This window comes from Parasteatoda tepidariorum, chromosome 9, assembly GCF_982258835.1.
Source record: "Parasteatoda tepidariorum strain Cologne lab strain chromosome 9, Ptep-v5.0, whole genome shotgun sequence".
NCBI lineage: Eukaryota > Metazoa > Arthropoda > Arachnida > Araneae > Theridiidae > Parasteatoda > Parasteatoda tepidariorum.
Window position 1 is genome coordinate 70,594,809 of NC_141763.1, and position 20,648 is coordinate 70,615,456.

The 20,648-nt window shown below is 27.9% G+C and overlaps 1 protein-coding gene across 4 annotated transcripts in view; it reads right to left on the bottom strand.

Moving 5' to 3' along the window:
* Positions 1-959: 959 nt before the first annotated feature.
* Positions 960-20,648, bottom strand: part of LOC147804241 (uncharacterized) — a 52,613-nt gene continuing 32,924 nt past the window's right edge. For 2 of the 4 annotated variants that reach the window (XM_087152100.1, XM_087152102.1), the window contains 4 exons: positions 16,084-16,791; positions 8,077-8,199; positions 6,435-6,790; positions 960-5,596 (listed from right to left, as the gene is read on the bottom strand). In XM_087152100.1, coding sequence (XP_087008226.1) covers positions 6,483-6,790; positions 8,077-8,197 — 429 coding nt within the window. In that variant the 5' untranslated portion in view covers positions 8,198-8,199; positions 16,084-16,791 and the 3' untranslated portion in view covers positions 960-5,596; positions 6,435-6,482. Of the gene's footprint in view, positions 5,597-6,434; positions 6,791-8,076; positions 8,200-16,083; positions 16,898-20,648 lie in introns of those variants that run through there. The other 2 variants (XM_087152099.1, XM_087152101.1) reach the window with 2 other exon arrangements.

Sequence of the window (20,648 nt, forward strand, 5' to 3'; positions counted from 1 at the left end):
AAGTACTGAATCTGTAAAATAATCAGTTGGAAATTGAAAAGCACTTAATAATGCAAGAATCTAATTGTGTTAATTTAAAAAAATTTTACTGCAAAAAAAAAGCACTGCAGTTTGTGTAAAAAAATTTCTCTCTGATTTTGATGTGAAAGAGAGAAGAAAATATTCACTTTTGAGAGTGACACACACACAGTTTATCTTCATTTCCGTTTTGTGATACGTTGACACATTTTCTTTTCTTTTTTTTTTTTTTGAAAAACACACCACTGCAATACTTCTCTTGGAACCGACCCGAACACTTTTGAACAGGTGAGGGACACCGTAGAAATTGATTTCAATCTTTTGGAATAATATTATGAGAAGCACAGAAGACTTGTTTTTCTTCTAAAAACATGCACTGGTAGGCTGCGCTGGATCTTTGGACACAAGCTGGATCAGGATCTTGGAGATTAGAGAACACCGGCTGGAGTTTCAAACAGGATGTAAATAGGAATAGGGATGATACATGATGGACGTAAATATTCTTACAGGATACGTTTCCCCGTCTTAAGGCACCACTTTATGATGAGGGGAAAACTTTGCTTCCTTCATTAGCCGTATAGGGTTGTATAGTGGTTTACATGAATGTTCATTTAGGCCAATATTGAATGAATAAAACAATAACGTTTCCAGGAAATGATGTACAAATCGTTGAATGTAAATTTAGATTTTATTAAGCATAATTTGTAAATTAGAAAAAGGCCATTTCTTCAAAAAAATAAGAAATCCCCTAAAGGGATGAAATAAGAATACTCTCTATTGAGAGATCATAAAGCCAGAACAACATTTCTGACCGTTAGAAAATTAAGACTGGGAGACCCCCAAAAGGGGTCCCAGCCTCACCAATTTAGAAATTCAAAGTGAATATATTTATTCTCAACGGACAGAGAAAGAGTATGAGTAGGAGATCCAAAATTTGGCGATTTATCATAATATATCATAGCCAAAAAACAAAGCCAACTAGCATATCCACATGGGTTTAAAAGAACACCTTGGCGATCACGAGTCGCCAACAAATTTATGTGAATTCTTATAACCATGCAACCGAAACATTTAGCCGTTGGAAAATTAGAATAAAAAGTTATAAATAGATTTTTGTTTTCGATTAGAGGCGACAGTGAATTAATAAGTCTGCATTAGTAATAAAATAAAAAGTATCCGTTGCATTGATCTAGAAGAGAAGAAATAAATATTTTATGTTCGTTTAAAAAGATTAAGTTTTTGATTTATTTTAAATATAATCCTTCTATTAATAAAAAATCAGCTTAAGTAATGAAAGATATTTTAAAAGATAGAAAATAAATATGTGTATGCCAATTGTGGCATCACAGAGCAAGTGTTATATAGTCAATGCAACTTATAAACGCCACCTACCAGAAAAAATGTGTATTAAAACTAGAAAGTAACGTGGTCACAAAAAGGAAAAAAATCAAAGAAATTTAAATTTTATTATTTTGTTGTCTCATTCTTGTAAAGTCCTTGAAATATTTCTAAATACCAGACATATATCTGGTCATATCCAGACATATAAGTTCATATATCTTGTATAAAAAACTAACTTTTGTAAGTTTTAAATTCTGCTAGTATTTCTCATTATCAGATTTAAAAATTTTCAAAGTAAAATTTTGCAAGTCCAAAAACCAGTCAATATTTCTAATTACCAGATTCAGAAATTTTCAAAGTTCATATACCTTGTATAAAAAACTAATTTTATCTTTTGAAAATTTCAGAAACACAGTTATTCTTATAAATTTGAAACCCTGCCGTATTTCTTATTATCAAATTCAAAAAATTCAAAAGTAAAAATTTTTTCAAATCCAAAAACCAGTCAATATTTCTAAATACCAGATTCAGAAATTTTAAAAAGTTTATAGAAAAAGTTTAGAAACCTTTTTAAAAAACTTATTGGAAATTAGTTTTTTTAACTGGTAAATCATTCGGATTCTATTTTGAGTGACTGTAGTTAAATGTATAATTCTGTATAAAATAACAATACCCTTTTAGTTTCAAACAGTTGTTCATCATCGCCAGAATTAAAAGTCATATTAAATATGAAATGCTGCAAATTTGAATTTTCAATGTGTCATATCAAATACCGTAAATTTTAAATTGTATTTGTTTCTTATTATAATTGATAATATGTTTTCTATATATAATTATAACGACTGACAATAATAAATATACTTTTTCAGAAAATGAATGAATAATTTTTCAGAAAATGATTGGTATACTTTCCAAAGAATTTCTTTTGAATTATTTGGTACATCTTTATATTGTACACAGTTAGCAGATTTAAAAAATAGAGGTTATTAAACTAATCTAAACTCAACTAAATACTAAACCACACTCTACAGTGAGAAGCAGCATTAGAAATTATAAAATTTAAAATATTTTTTTTTTTTTTAATAATTAGAAGACATTAAACTTTTAATTACAACACTACACTTTTCGGTTGAAAAAAATAATAATTTTTTTTTTATTTTCTTTGATTCTACTATAGTGTGTCTGTGTGTTTTATTTTATAATATAATAATAAACAAATTTATTTAATTGGGGAAAATGATTGAATGGTACCGAAAGAGATGATTCTTCAAAAAAAAAATTTCTTTGTTTCTACAATGCATGATTACTGATCTATTGAAATGATTGTCATTTCTGGAACAACTATAAGAAAACGAAAAATTCAAATGTCTTTAAAGATATTTAAAATACTTTGAAAGTTTTTTTTTTCTTCTTCGAAATACAAAAGATTGATTCCCAATTCCCAAACAGACTTACTTGAGCTTTGAATACAAATTTTCAGAAAGTTGTAAAAACTTCTCTTAAATTTTTTGCAATATTTAGTTTTCACGTTTTAATTCTACATATAGAGTAAACACTCTCCCAGTTTCTAAACATCTTCTATTTCTGTTGTTTTTATTTTAACATGAAAAAAAATACTGTTTGTTCTCAAATCTCTTCTAGTTTTTTAACATTAAATATTATGTTTTTTAGTATTAAAAAAACCCAACATATTGTTGAAAAAATGTGAGTGAAATGATACCGAAAGAAACTATTAAAAATTGATAAAAACATCTAAATTATAAGGGATTAAAATACTAAAACAAAACGTTTCTCAATTTTAAAAATGACTCTTCAGACAAGAAGGGAAAAAAAACATGATCTTTCTACTTTTTCGGAAACGCGAAGTAACCTTGGACAGCAGACGGAATGCCTGCCTCGTTTGTCCATATGTGTGCGTTGATAAGTTCTCTTTTTAAGTCGAAACAATCTTTACGTTAAATTACGTTTAATATGTAAATTTCTTGAATTAAATGATTTGTATAAAATGTTACTAAAACTGTAATAACATTTTTTTGAAGAAATGCAACGCGATTTTCATGTAATGCTTTTTTTTATACACTTGTAATGTATATTTACATCTAGATTGTATTATGACGTTTTAAAATTATCCATAATAACATACTTTTTTGAAGAAATTCAATGCGGTTTTCCTGTAATTTTTTTTACGCTTGTGATGTACATTTACCTTGATACATTAGAAGCATACTATACAAAAAAAACTTGGAAAAGTATCTATTTAGATTTAAAAACATTATTTTTTTACAAAAAGGTGAATAATTTCCAAATAAGTATTGTAAATCTTAGTAAATGTATCAATCTAGATGCAAATGTTTGGTAACAATTTCGGATTAAAATAAATCAAAGTATCAACTATACGTATTATTTCCAAATAATACGTATAATTGATTTCAAATATATACTTTAGTAATGTATCAATCTCGAGGCAAATGCTTGTAATGTATCTATTTAGAAATAATACTAATATTCATTTTAAGCGAAAATTGCTCACTTTTGTGTAATAATAGCTTACCAATATACTTTATCAAGTTATTAAGATTTAGTGCTAATATACTTTATCGAGTTATTAATATTTAGTACTAGGGTATTTGTTATTTAATAGTGTACAAATAATTATTATTTGTTTAACTATCATAACACAAAAAATTTAATTTTATTAATATAGATATAATATGTTTTTAACAAAAGAGTAATTTTACAGAACTAAAGAAAATTACATTCTCAGTATTTTTTTTCTTAGACTAATTCATTTTCTATTAAAACTTGAAAATGAAATTTTAAACACCCCATTAAAAAAGTAATACCCTAAATGTTAGAGAAAATTTCTAAATAATTTAACTTTTTTAATCCTCTCTAGATTTTTTATTTACACTTTCAGTCACTTAAAAAGGGATTTAATTTAATTCTTTTTTTGGAAAAAGAGTTAACTCTTCATCAAAATTTTATTTATAATTGTTGTTATTTATGCTATAAAATGCAAAATTCTTATCAAACAAAAAACAATTATCCAAACAGTTGCTGATGGTCATGTAATTTTTCAAACTAAAATAGCAATTTTTGTATGTTAAAGAGTTACTATATATTTCTACTTCACTGTTATTGATATGTTTCAGAAGGCTCTAGTTATATTAGACTATAATATGAGCGTAATGATTCGGTCCATTGTTAAAGTTTTTTTTTCCAATATAATTTAAAAAGTAATATTACTGATATATTTGCTATGAATCACATAACAGTATTTATTAAAAGAAATGAAATATTAATGTATATTCAGTCAGTAGTTTTAATTTGCTAGGTAGATTTTCAAGTAATAATTGTCTCTTATGTGAGCTGAGGAAAAGTATAATTTCCAACTTTTATTTTTTCAATTGGTAATTTTTATTTTCACTAAATGTTAGGTATCAATGTAATCATTTATATAATAATAGATTAGTACACAATTGTACGTCAACACATTATTTATTATTAAAGGGTTGTGCTTCGTAAAATTTAACATCGTGAAAATTCAGCTTTTTTGCCTTTTGGCTAATCTCATCAGGGTTACTAGACTCTGAAAATAAAAAATACTACGACTTCATCTGAAAAAATACTACAAAATTCTACATGTCATAAGCGCTATCTACCGGACTTTTTTGAAAGCTTATGCAGACGAAAACTGAAACAGACGATTATTATTATTAACATTATTTATATCGTCTGGCTAAAGTTTTTTAGAATTATATTTAAATTTATTTTAGTTGAGGTTAAAATATTATAATTGAAAAACAATTATCCTTTTGTGCAATCAGATATACGTATAGTAACTAATATTTTTATTTGCAACTTTGTCTTTTGAAGAATAAACGAAGAGTTGTGTGAATCATAATAATGTCTCTTGTGTGTCAACAAAGTTGTATAAAATTGAACTTAAATGAAAATATAAAATCTCATATTTTGTTTCACATCCTATATAGAAAAGAAACGTATAATCTACTTAATCAAAGTGCATAAGAAACAATTTATATTATAGTCTACTAGTATAAACTAACTTTTATTTTTCACACAAACTTTTATTTTTCACAATCATTACATACAGTGACTTCTCATCGTTCCCACATTTATCTTCTTCGTCTTGCTCTTTCGTTGTCCGTTAAAAATTGTTTAATAATTACCACAAAATAGTTGAGGATGGCTAGCAAATGCTGTTTGTTGTAGTCATCTAAAAAGGAAAAAAAAAAGAATTTTACAAAACATGTATTTATCATGTAAATCGTGTTTTAGTACTAGAAAAGTCAGCAGGGAAGTTTATAGAAAGGTGGGATTTTTTTATTTAAATTAATTTTACTTAAGGCAGTTATTTATTAAACATTTGAAATATTAACTAAAACTTTCTGAATTATGCTGTAAAAATTATTTATATTAAACTTAAAAAATTTGTAAATGAAATTTTATATATTTTTATTTTTTATATATTTTTTTATTGTATTTAGAGAAAAATATTCAGAACAATTTTTTTGTTTAATTGAGTATAGAAATTTTTTGAATAAAAATAATAACATAAAACTACAACAATAACACACATCCTATTTAATATTTAGACAATTTAAATAAATAATTGTGTTTATAGTATTTAGGAGCAGGAGTATTAAAAATAGCTGACATTTTATTTTGGAAATTATATAAACATTTTCATAAATTTGACACACTTTTAAACATCTTTTAAGGTTTACTGTTAATACAAGTAAAATCTATATCAGTTAATATTGATTTTATACAGGCAATTAAAAAAACTATTAAATTATTTATCTGTCTTGCGTTTTTATGCTTCCAAAAAAATTTCCAGTTTTTTTCAATAGATAATTTTCTTGTGTACTAAATTTTTTTAATTATTAAATTCAATTTCACATTTAAATTTAGAATGTCCTGAAGGTATTGATTTTTCTTCTTCGTCAGCATTACTGTGTAGTGCTGACCATGGTTTTCTAAATTAACTGCCTCCAGGCAGATCAACTTTGAGATAAATTTTTCCAATTGTTAAGATATTTTGTGAAACTCACGAAATGCTGCACGGAGCATATGCTCCTGCGACGGTAAACATGGGCACCTCATCCCACCCATTTGGGCCGCAGGGGCGTGACCCTCGGCAGGGGGCTCTTGGCAACTGGGTGGTCTTTATTCATCTCTTGTATTCTCTTCGTCAGAATCAGTGCTTGAATCTGAAGTACTGGCTCTTGAAGGTCCGGGTCTTGAAGGACCAGGGCTTGAAGGACCGGGTCTTGAAGGACCAGTACTTGAAGGATCGGGTTTTGAAGGACCGGGTTCAGAAGCTTTGGGTTCATATGGTCCGGGTTCAGAAGCTTTGGGATCTTGAACCTCTTCTCTTTTGCTTTTTTTTCTAAGTATCGTTTTATTTCTGAAATAAATATTAAAGTTTTACTTTAACATGTATTGAAAATTTGATAAATTCGATAGAAGGATATCAACTTTTATTTTTGGATTGTAGACATTGTATAAGTTCAACTTTTAGTATAAATAAAATGAACTTTTTTAATATATATAAAATTTTGGTAGCAACATTTCATTCTATGAAAGTGCAAATTTCATTAGAATGTCAACTAACTGATATGTCTTCACAATTAACCTGTATTTATTTAAATTTTCTAGTTTTTTTAAGAAATCTTTTTGTCTTCGAAAGTACCAATATTTTACGAGAAATAAAATTGAATGTTACGAGGTTCCAGCTCTATTAAAAATTAAATTTGAGAAAAAATATTATTTCGTTTACTTATGTGAGTTCCTGGCTAACATAAAAAGATTATAAATCTGTCTATAAGTCATTGAAATAAAAGTTTTAATATAAAATATTTATATATCTGTCTATAAGTCATTGAAATAATAGTTAATATAAAATATTTATAAATCTGTCTATAAGTCATTGAAATAATAGTTAATATAAAATATTTATAAATCTGTCTATAAGTCATTGAAATAAAGGTTTTAAATATAAAATATTGTAATATTTTTAATGTAAAATAGTATAATGTTTTTTAATGTAAAATATAATGTTATTCGTTTTTTTTACTGTTTTCTCAAAATGCATATTTTGACTCTTTGGGTACACTTTTCTCAAAATCTACTGTATGTAGAATTATAAATTTTGGTACAGAATTTGTTTATGCATATATCTACATAGTAGACCTGAAATTAATGAATATATTCTAACATTTTTTTTTTGTTATTAGGCAAAAAATATGTTCAAAAAAATTGACGAAATACCTGAATCTTTCTATAAAACATTCATTTGGCATTATTTTTTCAAATTTTAATCAAATATTTAGGTCTACTTTACAGAATCAAGTTTTTTCTTCAAAGTAAATGTTAATTTAGTGTAATATTTTCACTCAATGTTTCGCAAAATGTACTTCTGTGAGATCCAATCATAAGTTTTTTTTAACATTGATTTGAAATTATGTGTATTATAAAAAAATATATACATAGTTTATAAGCCCTTTAAAAATAAGGGAAATTTTCCTTCATTTTTTTTATTGTCGAGATGCGCCTGGTACCTTACAAATATTTTATCTTGGGTATGAGATGTTTTGTTATTTTAAAAAATAATTTTTTTTTTAATTTAATATTTTTTGAAACTACCGAGGTAATATGCAAAAATTTTAGCCTTTACCAAAAAAACTAACTTACGTTTTTTTCTTCTTTTCATCTTTAATTTTTCAAGCATTGCTTTGTCTTCGCTATCAGTTTCATCGCTATCTAGATCACTATCCATTTCTATATAATCATCATTAATATCCAATTCTTTCATAGCTAAAAAAAAAATTATAACACAAATCTAAGGTTGCAAAATGAAATTTTAAAAAATATATAAGTACTTTTATTTATTTCCAAAAATTATTAATTTATTTAATTTTATTACATTTTTTTTATACTTTTAGTAAATATAAAAGTTTATTTCTTTAATTTTTTTTCAATTTATTTCAGAGAATATTGTTGTACTCATCAGTGCTTCAATTCACAACCACTATTAAGTATTATAGTTTTCTAAATTTAATGGCTATATTTTTAAAATTTATTGTATTGACTGTATTATATATTGTATTTAAAAGATGAGTTGTTGAATATAGTCACTTTTTTTCAATGATGTTTCATTTTGATGATAATTTAATTTTTGTATTTAACAATTTTCTAAGTTAAATAATTATTTTTTTTAAAGCTATTGTATTGCGTTTTTTTGTTATTAAATTATTGACTGTTATGTTAATGTATATATGGGTCGTTTATATATTCTAATATCTCTTAAAAATCTGGGGTGAAGAATAGTTCATTTTTATAATGTATGAATATTATTTTTAAATATTGACAAAAATAATTTTAAAAAAATACATGTTAATTTATTATCAATTTTAACACTCTACGTTATTGTCATAATATTTAAAACTTAGGCTGAAGCAGGCCACAAAGAGCTTCTTGGTCGAAGTGATACCCGCACCATGAGTGGATAATAGAGGGCCAGACATTTGAACTGTAACCCTCGGGGACCTGTAACCAAGGCTAAGTTTGGTTATGAATGTTTAATGCCAATTTTTTACTACTGATGAATCTAAAATGCAAAGAGTAATACTGTATATGGATGGAACACAGGCCTGTTTTTACTATTTATATTTCAAGCATAGAAATCTGTATTCTATTTTATATGTGTGACATACATGCAGGATTCGTAATTTTTTTGATTTAAAAAAAAAAAAATTTAAAAAAATCGGATTATTTTGATATAAATCGGATTTTTTTTATTTAAATCAGATTTTTTTGATTTTTATTCAAATACACTACAAGAGCTTTAATTTATGACTAAAAATCTTTATAAATGTTTAATCAAAATTAAATTCAAATTTTATTCATTACTTTTTCTATGTATATTTGCTAATTCAATTATTGATAAAAGGAAAAATTAAGTGAGTGTTTTTTTAACAAAAAAATTATTTTTCTTCATTAATTCTAGTATTTAATGTTCTGCAAATATAAAATTTTTTATAAAGAAATATAAGGCAGCACAGTATCTAATTTTCAACCAAAATATTGATTTTTTTATTATTACATCTTCTATTATTATTTCTGAATATATGTTCAAAATTTCAGAGTCAATTTTTAAAGAAGTTATGCCACTTTTTATAACAGATTGTACTCTTCAATTGATGTGTTCAGCTGTCAAAAGGGGATTGTCACAATGTAAACAAACTTTTTTGCATAAAAATTCAGCAGCAAAATTGAAACTTAAGTATTTATTTATTATTATTTCATTTTCATTCATTATTATTTCATTTTCATTCATTATTATTTATTATTATTTCATTTATTAAAAATGAATTCAATACTTTAAATTTAGTTATGATATATACAATGTTTAAAAATATTCATTAGATAATAAGGTAAAAGTATTTTAACCATATGCCTTTTTAATTGTAAAACTTTAGTTGTATTTTTCTATTGATTAATTTTTATAGTACTTTGTTTCACTCAAAAAGCTAAGGCTTTTTTAAATATTAACTTTGATTTTAAATTTTTTACTGAGTGTTCTGAAGTGTTTAAAAAATAAAACTGTGCGTGGAAAAGCTTAGTAAGCAATACTTTGTTTTTTTTTAGATCAAATTTTAAAATACAAAATTGTTATTGTTAGACACAATTTATAAAAAAGCTTTAGCATTTTTGAAAACTTTAAAATTTTTTAGAAATGTTTAACAAATCGTTGGTTTCAGAATTTTTTTTTCAGTATGTTTTATTAATGTTAATACTTGCATTTTCTCATATTACTTTTATTTAAAGCAATAAAATAAAATACTTTTGGAATATTTATTTTAAGCAATAATTGCTCACTTTTGTGTAATAATAGCTTACCAATATACATGGGTGAAAGCCCTTATATAGCAAGACGGAAAAGAGAAAAACCTGGTACGTAAAACATTTCATTCCAGCATTTTTTTCGAAAAAAATAAAATATCTGTAACTATCAAGATTTCTTTTATAATTCTGGCATATATATAAAACTGCTTCTTTTCCAAGATAAAGTAGATATTGTTGAAAAATTTAAAAAAAGAATAAGTAAACTCCTTCCCAAAACTAGCTATAACTGAAATGGTTTTACTACCAGCCTTTCCTCTTTTCCGTCTCGCTTTCACCCCTGCCAATATACTTTATCAAGTTATTAAGATTTAGTGCCAATATACTTTATCGAGAGATTTAGTGCCGATATACTTTATCGAGTTATTAATATTTCGTGCTAGGATATTTGTTATGTAATAGTGTACAAATAATTATTATTTGTTTTACTATCATAACACAAAAAATTTAATTTTATTAATATAGATATAATATGTTTTTAACAAACGAGTAATTTTACAGAACTAGAGAAAATTGCATTCTCAGTATTTTATTTCTTAGACTAATTCATTTTCTATTAAAACTTGAAAATGAAATTTTAAACACCCCATTAAAAAAGTATTACCCTAAATCTTAGAGAAAATTTCTTAGTATTTATAACGTTGTATTGTGAACAAAAATTTAAAACAGTTTGAACATATTTCTTACGAGGAGAGTTTGTTTCTTACTCGAAAAAAAATTCTGTGATTTCTTCTAAGTCCGAAAAAAATAACAGACTCTGAAAATATTTCTCCTCGCTTGTTCCGTGATTCAGTTTTGTAAATCAAGAATTTCATCGAGAGAAATTCTCCGCGTATTCTCTTAACCCTACTTTTATAAACTTAGAAATATTTCTCTTCGTTTGTTTTGTGATTTAGATTTTTGTAAATTGTTAACCCTCGTTTTCATGACTTAGAAGAATTTTACAGAATGTAAGAATTTTTAGCGATATTTTCAAACTGTTTGGAGTTTAAAATATTTTAGACTTGAAATGTTTTTAAAATATTTTTATGTTTGAACTTGAAAAAATTTTGATTTTGAAATATTTTTATCTGAAAATGATTCTAAAATATTTTAATTTAAAGCTAAATTTTCAAATATTATTTTCAAACTGTTTGGATTCGTATTTTAGATATGGTAATATTTTCAAACTGTTTTAACACTGAAATCATTTTGATGATTTTTGCACTTTGAAATATTTTCATGTTGTTTTGAACTTGGTAATATTTTCAAACTGTTTGGGTTTTAAATATTTTTTCTTTGCTTTTCGGTAATTCAGATTTTTGTAAACGATCGTTTTCAAGACTCTGAAGAAAATTAAGAATTTTCCGAGAAAACATTTTTTAGCAATATTTACAAAATGTTTGGACTTTGTTAATCTGTAGCAAAATGTGTAGACTCATTTTAAACATAGCAATCTCTCTTTAAACTGTTTTGGACTTTATCTTTGTTGGTTTTGCGATTCAGGTTTTTGTAAAATTTTAACCCTCGTTTTCTTGACGTTAACCCTCGTTGAATTTTAACCCTCGAATTTTGACCCTCGTTTTCTTATGTTCTTCTCAAGTCCAAAAAAAAAAAAAAACTGTATGTTGTTTTAGCTTTGCAATATTTTCAATCTGTTTTGAACTTTAAAAAAAACTACGCTTTGAAATATCGCTAAATTCAGATTTCTGTAAATTCTTAACTTTTGTTTTTTTTTTAATTTTTTCGAATTTTTCAAGAGAAACTTTCCGTTTAAATTTCTGTTCGAAACTTTGTTTTTTTGAAGTTGGAAATATTTTTCTTCGCAATTTAAATTGTTTGGACTTTATTTTCTAAATTGTTTGAACTTAAATTTTCAGACATAGTAATCTTTTCCAACTGTTGAAAAATTTTGAACTTAGCAATATTTTCAAACTGTTTGGACTTTAAATAATAATTTTTCACTTGTCTATGATTTAGATTTTTGATGAATAAAAAAGTGCAGTGGTTTTGTCTTTCTGTAACAGCTTACATGAAGCCATGGTTGAATGTTGCTATTCAATACCCATTTTGAGTAAGAGTCACCTGAATCGTGTCGTCCGGAAGACTTTCCTCAACGGGACGCAACACTAGGGCATGTGGCATGGTTCCTATTCATCCCGTTACTGTGCAAACCCAATGATGGAAACGAATCTCTGCCCGAGTGGTCGGACACGCTTCTTATAGTTTGGTATTTTTAAACTGAATGAACGAAAGGTAAAAGTTTTGTCCAAAAAAAAAACATTAGATTTAATCTTGAAACTTTGTGGATGAAAAAATTACATTGAATTTTGAAAAATTAAACATTACTTTACCACTTTGTTACAAAACATATTACAAAAAAAGTTGATTTTTGAAATAAATGCAGCCTGTGCATCATATATTTTTTTTTAAACGTCAATTTTAAAAGTTTCTTTTGAAATAAATGCGGCTCGTGCATCATATATTTTGAAATAACAGTTGATTTTAAGAGTTTCATTTTAAGATAAATGCTATCGTAAATTGAGAGGGCTCAACAGTTGTCCAACATTTTTTAAAATGATTTCAGCTTCAAAAAAGAAATACGACTGGTGTGCAGTCGTATTTCTTCGTATGAAAAACAAAAAAAACAAGTCGTACCAAAAACAAATGTTCCAAAATGAGATTCTAACATAAATTAATACTAAATATTAAAAAAAAAACAAAAATCAAATGCATTCGATAAACTTTTTTTTAACATATTAATACAGTAATTTTTTTATTAAATAATATGCACCATAAGAAAAAATGGAAATGAAAAAAAATCAAGTCTTCTGAAAAAAAAAAGGACTGTGTTTTCAACACATTTTAATAGTTTGGAAACACCATTCTAATTTTAAATAGTTCTTTTTAACATTAACTTGGATATATATAATAAATACTCTTCTTGTTTTTAAACATCTTCTGTTTCTGTTGTTTTTATTTTAATATTTAAAAACATATTATTTATTATTTGATGAGTGTGGAATGATACCAAAATAAATGATTTATAAAACCATCAAAATTATAATCAGTTGAAATGGTAAAATAAAATGTTTTCTATTTAAAAAAGAATATCCAGACAGGAAAAAAAAGACCTTTCTATCCGTTAAACAAGTAAATGTAAAGTTTATCCTTGTAAGAACCAGTTCGGATGACCTCTATCAACCTGTACATGCGTTTGTTGCTAAGCTGTGCCATCGATAACTATTGGATACCAAAGATCCAAAGAAAGTTAGGCTCTCTTTTTTTCTTTCTTATAATAACGTTTAAAAAATTACATTTTATTATAGGATTCGTATGAAACTGTTACTGAAACTACAATTATATATATATATATTTTTTAAAAAAAACGGTAGACTCCAATTCAATATGATTTTAGTTAGTGGTTTATTTAATGTTTATTGATAAAACCTTAAATTAAAATGTGCTAATTTTTATTTTAATTTCTTACTCCCTAAACATAACAGTTTCATGTTTGTTTTAAAGAATATAATTATTAAACTATAAGTGATTGATTGATAATTAATTTTATTTACATTTTTACTGATAAAATCTTAATTTATAATGGATAATTTGCAAACATTTTAATATAATTTTAAAATGAATTTATATTAACACGTTCGTGTTTTCTAAATTTACATAAAGTTGTTAAAATTTCTTTTGTTCATTTTACAAAGACAGTACATGTAAAAAAACAAATATTTAAAATGTTAAACTTTTAATTTGTATATTTTTTTTTAACTATAAACATAATAGGAATTTATTTATATATGATGTCTGAAGAGTATGAGCATTTCAATATGAAATAATGGAAAGATTATTTTTGAAAAAATTTATCTTTTTTAATCCTCTCTAGATTTTTTTATATACACTTACAATCACTTAAAAAAGGATTTAATTAAAAAAAATTTTTGGAAAAAGAGTTAACTCATCATCAAAACTTTATGTATAATTGTTGTTATTTATGCTATAAAATGCAAAATTCTTATCAAATAAAAAACAATTATCTAAACAGTTGCTGATTGTCATGTAATTTTTAAAACTAAAATAGCAATTTTTGTCTGTTAAAGAGTTACTATATATTTCTACTTCACTGTTATTGATATGTTTCAGAGGGCTCTAGTTATATTAGACTATAATATGAACATAATGATTCCGTCCATTGTTTCCAATATAATTTAAAAAGTAATATTACTGATATATTTGCTATAAATCACATAACAGTATTTATTACTTTTAACTCTCCTTTTACCTTCAGTTTATAGCACAATTTACACAGGGGTAAAATCAGTTAATGGTGCTAACTTTTATTTACAGGTAGTAAGGCACATAAAATCGCCCAAGTTTTCAACTTTTTTCCAATTTAGTTCCATAAGGTGGCCCTTTTCTGAATCGATTGATACAGTCACTCGAAAAAATAGCTAAGCACCGTGACCCTTACAAAATAAAATTGAGAACGCAAAACGACACAATGGAATGAATGATTTCTCAAGCCTCGATGCTCACTGCTCTGTCGTGACGCAATGTTTTGAAACGTTCTCACTGCCCTCTCGTGAAGCAGTATGTTGTTTATTTGAAATGTGCGGCGATGCCCACCCAACCCAGAGAGCCCCCGCAGAAGGCATGGCCCCCTGAAAAGGGAGATGTCAGTGGGAGCGTGCCCACCATTGGCCATGACCCAAAAAACTTTCGAAAACCAATCATACACAATAGTCGTAAGCCATCTCATACCGAAGCGATTAAAGCTCCGTAAAGCTGGGCTTATGTAACTCAAATCAGTCTGGAGACGCAACTCTTTATCAATGAACCTCTGAATGGTCTGGGTGACGCTCTCCTCGGGGAAACGGAATTCGGCTGGAAAATGCATGACCAGAATGTAGACTTGAACTGGATTGCAGACGGGAGCAAAGGAAATTTCCAGTGGGATCTTTCGTTGATTGGGCAAGACCATCCACGTGAATTCGCCGCAAACGTTCACATTGGCAGTCTTGGGGTGGCGAGGCAAGCGAACTTCTGGTGGTGGCATGGTTTCTGGATTCAGGTTCGGCTTGGAAAGAGTCAAATGAAGTTCCCCGAATAATCTGAAAGCTCTGATTTATATACTAATCAGGCAGGAAGTGACACACAGGATGTTTTCGAAAATGTGATTTTTTTTCCATGGGATGGAAGCCAACAATGGGTGGAACACTGCTGTTGAAACAACTTGCTGTAGAACTGTAAAGATTTCGAGTCTCGAGGCTTGGCTTGATATCTAAATCCTGCATCCAACAAAATTTGCAAGTTGTGTGAGCTCTGAAAAATTCTGAGCTGAGGTCGTCAAGACTCAACCGCCTGGCTTTAACATACGTCAAAAAAAAATTTTTTTTTTTTACAATGTTGATGAAGCTCGAGCTTCGAAGAAATCATCGACAGCCTTGACTGGACTCTAACCATTTTCCGAGGACACCCAGAGTTGACCGAAGCAACTCGTGTCTCGTGGTTGAACCCACATTTTTAAAAAAAAACATTAACCAAATGATTCAATCTATTTTTTTTTATCATAGAGTGAATCCCTGGGGTCCTCCAGGGATGCTACATCCAGGATCGTTTTGCGTTTGTGTGTTTTTTTTTTTGCAAAGGTCACGGTGCTCAGCTATTTTTTCGATTAACTGTGTGCAGTTGTGTGAAAAAATGACAAGGATTTATAAAAAAAAGTTTTTTTTTCCCAAGCATAATTCAAAAATATTTTTCAGTCATTTACAAAAGAGGATAATTTACAACAGATGAAAAAACACTCACAATCGATGAGGGATCGGTTCCATCGGCATGTGCAAGAATTTCGAAATGCCACCCGTCACGGCAATCCACCGGTGACACTGTTCCCTCGAGCAAAACATACACCTGTTTAAGGTTGTGGCTTCAAGACCACCATTTTCAGCTCCTTGTATGGATGAAAGGTAGGCAGTCTAGCCAGTATCTCGTTCCATTTCGATTTGGTGATGGCGTCCGTGCAGGCCAAAAAACGGACCCGCATCTCTTGCAGTTGCTCCAACAAGAGCAGAGGGCGTATGGGTCCATCCCGGGCATGATGGAGGTAACTGTTGGCCGTCGTTTCGCATGCACAGCACGGTAAAAGAAGAAGAGTGACGAGCTGCGAAATGATCCTTCGTCTGCGTTCGTAGGTGTCTCGAGGATAGTGAGTGTCGTGGCTCGTCCCTTCGAAGGTTGGCGTTGGAGAGTTTGGACGAGCGTCGCTGGAGGTTCTGGGCTTGAAAGGTGGGGCAGACGTTTTGACAGTCCTCAAGACGTTGGAGATCGAGTCCACGGGTGTCTGGCTAGAGGTTTGGGTGCTGGGTGGAACAGAGTGGCGGATGGCTTTCTTGGGAGGTATCGAGGCGAAAGAGGTGGAAAGCCTGGGCCTGGAGACGGGCGAACTTTTTTTGGATGCAGAACAAGAACTTCTTTTTGGATGGAGAACTTTTTTTGGATGCAGAACGAGAACTGCAACTGGAAAGAGTAATAGTTTTAGTCGGAGATCTGGCTGGAGAACTACTGAGAGAAATTGTTTTAGCCGGAGATCGGGATGGAGACATGGATGAAATTCGCATCCCATCGCATTATTCTTTAGGTAATTTTGGTTTCTGATGAGCAGCAATAATTTGTTCAAATAGAGCTTTTTGTTGAGGTGTTGCACGCTCAAAGTATTTCGATCTGAAAGAATTGCTTATTACAGTGAAATACTTCCTTTTTAGTTTTGAAATTTTATGACAGGTTTGTATAGAGGACATTATACTCAAAGGCACTATCTTTCCGTATTGTTGTAGCAAGTCTTTTTTCATAGTGTCATTGAAATTATTATGTTGTAACACAGCATAAAAATAATCTGACGGAACACATCTCAAATACATTCGATAAATATACATTTTAATTTCTTAGGTCTTATTTTTATCGCGAGAGTTTAAAATTTTTGCTACACAGTATAAAAAAGAATATTTAATTTTTTTATGTGTTTTAACTATATAGGTAATAAATAAAGAGATGTTGATATTGTGTAAAGTGTAAGAACAAGACTGAAACGTTGGAACTGAAACCAGCTATAACAAAAAACAATAAAACAATGATAAAAGGTATTTGTTCAATATGCGGAAAACAAAAAAATCAGTTTGTAAAGGCATCTGAAGTTGGTTTAATTACAAATGATAATGAAATGGATGATGTAGAAATAGTTTGTGAAGATTAAACATAACAAATTGGGTAAATCACAATAGTGACAAACTTTTAATCAATGAAATTTCAAAAAACACTTTTAATTTCATGCTAAATTTTTCAGTTGAATGATGCTATATTTTTCAAAACTTTATTAAAAATATGTATTTTTTTTTCAATAATATAAAGTCAAAATTTTTAAATCATTATTGAAAAATAAAGAATGGAAAATATTTTATTTCAAGATTCTTGGGTTCCATACGTAGATTATTTCATTACCGATCAAATTGCTCTTACGTATCCGAAAAACATCATTTTCACTTCCCAATTGTTGTATAATCATTTGAAATTTGTCGATGACTTGTATAAAAAATTTCCGTATGCTGAAAAGTTTGATCTGATCTTACTCGATACCATAGATTGGAAAACGTCACCTATAAAACCTTAGATTCAATCAGTCATTCGATGATTGCACCGGAACCCATTAAAAAACTGTTAAGTATGGACATAAGACTCCACTATGAAAAGGCATATTCGTTTATTTTTTTACAATGTCCTGTTTTTAAAAAATTTTATTTAGTCGCTTGTATTGCAGCTTTGATTTATTTCTTCATATTATTTCGAAAAAACGACGTTTTTCGTCGTCTCAAATATTTATAAGAAAAAAATACTGGTTTCAATACAAAATTTTTTATTTTTTTATTTAATTTCAATATAAAATATTTATTTTAAATCTTTAATTTTTTAATTTTAAATCTTTAGTTTTTTTAAATTTAATTTCAATAACATGACCACCATTTTCATTATGAGAAAAAAATCGTTTCACAATTGAAAACTGATCCCGATTAAACGCGTTTTTAACAGAATCCCGTGGGGGTTTCGTTAACGTTTTGCAATATTCTTCTTTCGCCGTATCGTAAGCCGATTGACTGTATTCTAGGTCTAGCAATGTTGTAACAATAGTGTTACGATCAAAATTATTATAAATTTTATTTTCCATGTATTTTTGCGGAAACGTCTTCTGCGGGTAATAGTCAAACATCCAAATACACGTTTGAAAGAAATGAACTTTCTTTTCCAAAAAATTACTCAATTCGTTATGAAAGACAGATACCATATCATTGTCTTCACAGAGGGTCAAAATGTTATGAGTGAAATTGAGATTGTTTTCGCTGATGGATATCACCGGAGGTATAAAATCGTTTCCGAACAACAGACTGGCCAAGACTAGAATATTTGGATTGTAACGCAGGTGATAATTGGCTATAGCATTCATATTATAAATAGTATTGGATTTACGTCTCACCTGAATTGCTTCAAACTGCTTGTAATGCAAATACGACAAAATGAGTATGTCATTATCCTCGCTTACGATGACCGGATTTTTACAGTGTTTACCCAAATGAAATAACTTGTGTTCACCTCCTTCCTCTAGGTTGCAACCGCTCAGCATGAATCGAATACATCTGGGAATATTTATAGTACGCAAGTGATACTTTCTAAATGATTGAAAATTTTGTAGCGTTAATAAAAGACAATTGTAGGTGTTTTGCGAGATTGAATTTTTACCAAACAGCGATATTCGATACACATTTCGACCTTTGAACTCAATTTCCCGTCTTTTTTGTTGAGTGGGCCATTTCATGGGAACGCCTTCTCCGTCAGAAGAAATGATGATTTCTATTTCATCTTTAAATTGGTTGGTATTAAAGAGGATAGATAATATTTTCCCTAGTTCGGAAATGACAATCTTTGCAATATCTGCCAGTAAATCACATTCTTCTTCTTTCAAAGATATTTCAATAGCAACATGCAATAAACTCTGAGCATCAATCAAAATGGAATCAAAAGGTTTGATCACATTTTCAGATTTGAGTAGTAACGTAAAATTAGGTATACCCAACTTTTAATTTTACAAATCTTCTTTGTAAAAATTATTTTAACAATTACTTAATTTCAAAAAACTTGAATTTTACATTACTGAGTCTAAACAATTTTATATTTCTGAAATTTTCAAAATATTTCTTTTAAGTCTGAAATGTCAAGTCTGTACAAAAAAAAAAAAAAAATCTAAATCTAAGTCAAAGTTAGCTTTGACTCATTTTTTTGAAATTTTCTGAATCTAGGACATTGAAATATTGACTAGTTTTTGAACTTTTAAAATTGTAGCAAGATTGAGTTTGTACTTGTAAATTTTACAAATTGAGTCAAAAAAAGTTTAAGTTCTATGTTTCTGAAACTTTCAAAATATTGCTTTGTTTTTAAGAATTCTGAGTTTTGAAATTTTCAAAAAGATTGCTTTGGACGTGGAATATGAGTTATTAAATTTTAAATATTTTTTTAACAAGACATTTGAACTTTCAAAATTTCTGAATCTAGAACTTGAAAATATTTTTTTGGTTTATGAATTTAAAAAAAAAATAGTTGAACTTTGGAAATTTCTGAATATGAGACTTGGAAATATTTATAGTTTTTTTGACTTACAAGATTGAGTCTAAAAAGTCAAAGTTCTATGCTTCCTTTTGAAATTTTCAAAAGATTGCTTGCAAGTCTGAAACCTCGAGTCAGTTAAAGTTTTTAAATCCAAATAAATAAAAAAAACAGGACTATTATCTCCCACTTTTTAAAGATTTTTAATATTTATACTGATTTTAACATTTATACAAGTAATGATTGAATAAATTGCTTGGATTTTATTGTAAACATGTTTTCTCTAAGACGTGTAATTAATGATTACAAATATAGCTGCTTTAATTTCCGAGGAATATGTCGTGCAAAGAATTATAACATACAGAAAGAGCATCAGAGTTATATTGAAAGTTACTGGTATGATTTCTTCGAAAACTTTGGAACAATGTCTGAAAATTGAAATTTGAATACATGGCAATATAATTCTTCAGCTGTGATAAAAGACATGTTTGCTAAAAATTTGAAAACAAATTGTTCAATTTGTTTGTCTAGCTATGAACCATATGATGTTGTAAATGAAACGAGATGCAAACACATTTTCCATAAAACTTGTTTACAGAAACGGATTTTTACAAGAAACACTTGTCCAAATTGCCGAAAGAAATTACCATCTCTAAATGTATTTTGAAAAGAAAAAACATTTTAAATTTTATTAATCTTGTTCATTTGCCAAAGTAAAGAACTATACT